The 1,763-nt window shown below is 37.5% G+C and overlaps 1 protein-coding gene across 13 annotated transcripts in view; it reads right to left on the bottom strand.

Annotated features, from left to right (window-relative positions):
* Positions 1 to 1,763, bottom strand: part of LOC107096572 (endophilin-A1-like) — a 47,247-nt gene that overhangs the window by 8,880 nt on the left and 36,604 nt on the right. For all 13 annotated transcript variants that reach the window (XM_015393287.1, XM_015393292.1, XM_015393296.1 and 10 more), the window contains exons 2-3: positions 1,505 to 1,573; positions 227 to 299 (exon numbers count right to left, since the gene is read on the bottom strand). In XM_015393287.1, the coding sequence (XP_015248773.1) occupies positions 227 to 299; positions 1,505 to 1,573 (142 nt within the window). The remainder of the gene's footprint in view (positions 1 to 226; positions 300 to 1,504; positions 1,574 to 1,763) is intronic.

The raw sequence follows: 1,763 nt of genomic DNA on the forward strand, positions 1-1,763 counted from the left end.
ACTCTATCTTTTACTAAGTTATATAAATATCACTGATTTAAAAAAAAGGAACAGATGAAAGGTCTGTGGACCTGGTACTGAACCTTGCAGGATTCCAGCATTTATTCTCTCCAAACTGTAGAAATTCTGCTTTCAGTTCGATAAGCATCGAGTTGCCGAACATGGCTTCAAAACAGTGATAACTGTGTGAGCAAATATTTTTTAAGGCATCAGTATCCAAGGTTACCAGGGTTTGGCTGCAGATACTCAGTGGTTTTCGTCATGATGTCCAGCACGGCTCGAGCGGTGGTGTCCACCCTCTGTAACACACAGGGAAACATTATGAGAAAGAGATGCAGGTGATACAGAGAGTCAGAACATGTAGCTTTGTTATAGTGTTGTGCCTGAGCAGCTTTAGGATGAGCTTATGAAGTGTCAAAGGTGGAACATTTAGGAAAGAGTGCCTCCCTTTAAATCTGGTGCAAAGCGAACACGACACTCATAGGTTGGGACGCATCAGTCCTTAACGTGATTCTAATGGGTTTGAGTCCTGGCTCATGGACCTTTGCCACATTTCTTCCATCTCTTTCAACCCTGCTTATTGTCAAATAAAGGCCACTAGAACCAAAAGAGTGCCGGTGATGGTCTGGGATCAAATTGCTTCTTCACTTCTCTGACCTGTAAGACTTGCTGCAATTGATCAAACCATGAAATCTGCTTTTTGAAAGAATATTCTTAAGGAGAATAAGCAGCTATCAGTTTTTGACCTTCAGCTGGAGCGCATCATGAAGCAGAATGAAACAAACCAGCAAGTTCATCTCTAAAGAGTAAAAAATAAATACAAATAAAAAAAGACTTTGGTGTGGCCTAAGGGAAATACTCGATAGATGTTTTTTTATTTCCAATTATCATAAATTCCTTATATCACTTGTTGCTGATGAGGGTTGGTCAACGTGATTTTAGGTTTAGCTGATTTACATGAGGCAAGGTTTCTTTACATAGCTTTCTTCATTAATACTTGTAGTATTTTTAATTATCTAAATCTGACAAGCCCCAAATCTTTTTCATCCATCTATCCATCCATTTTCTGACACGTTTTATCCCAAGTGGGGTCGCAAGGGGTGCTGGTGCCTATCTCCAGCTGTCTGGAAGGGGGGCGGGGTACACCCTGGACAGGTCACCAGTCCATCGCAGGGCAACACAGAGACAAACAACCATTCACGCACACCTAAGGAGAATTTAGAGAAGCCAATTATCCTAACAGTGATGTTTTTGGACTGTGGGAGGAAGCTGGAATACCTGGAGAGAACAACCGATGCTCAGGGAGAACAGCCTGTGCATGCTTTTTTTTTTTTTTTTTTTTAAAGTTTTAACTTTGTATAAAGGAAAAGGAATTATTTTGTAAGCTATTCAAAACTAATATTTAAAAAGCAATATAAATTTTAAAATAATCTGGAGGAGAGCAACAGCAAAAAGATTAACAACAATAATACCATTAATGTTGATATTAAAAATCAGCACATGCCTTTTCCATTTCAGTGAAGTCCACATCGAGCTTGGTTCCTTCTGCTCCTCCAACCCTCTCGCTCACTCTCTGCAGAAAAAAAAAACAAACAAACATGACAAGGCAGTTAGATCAGAAAAAACAAGAATTTTTGTTAAACACAAAAGAAAAGTCCAAAAACCAAGAAATGTTACATTTATTTTATATGAATCTATCGAATATATATATATATATATATATATATATATATATATATATATATATATATATATATATATAT

Source organism: Cyprinodon variegatus, unplaced genomic scaffold (genome assembly GCF_000732505.1).
Source record: "Cyprinodon variegatus isolate N-32 unplaced genomic scaffold, C_variegatus-1.0 Scaffold634, whole genome shotgun sequence".
NCBI lineage: Eukaryota > Metazoa > Chordata > Actinopteri > Cyprinodontiformes > Cyprinodontidae > Cyprinodon > Cyprinodon variegatus.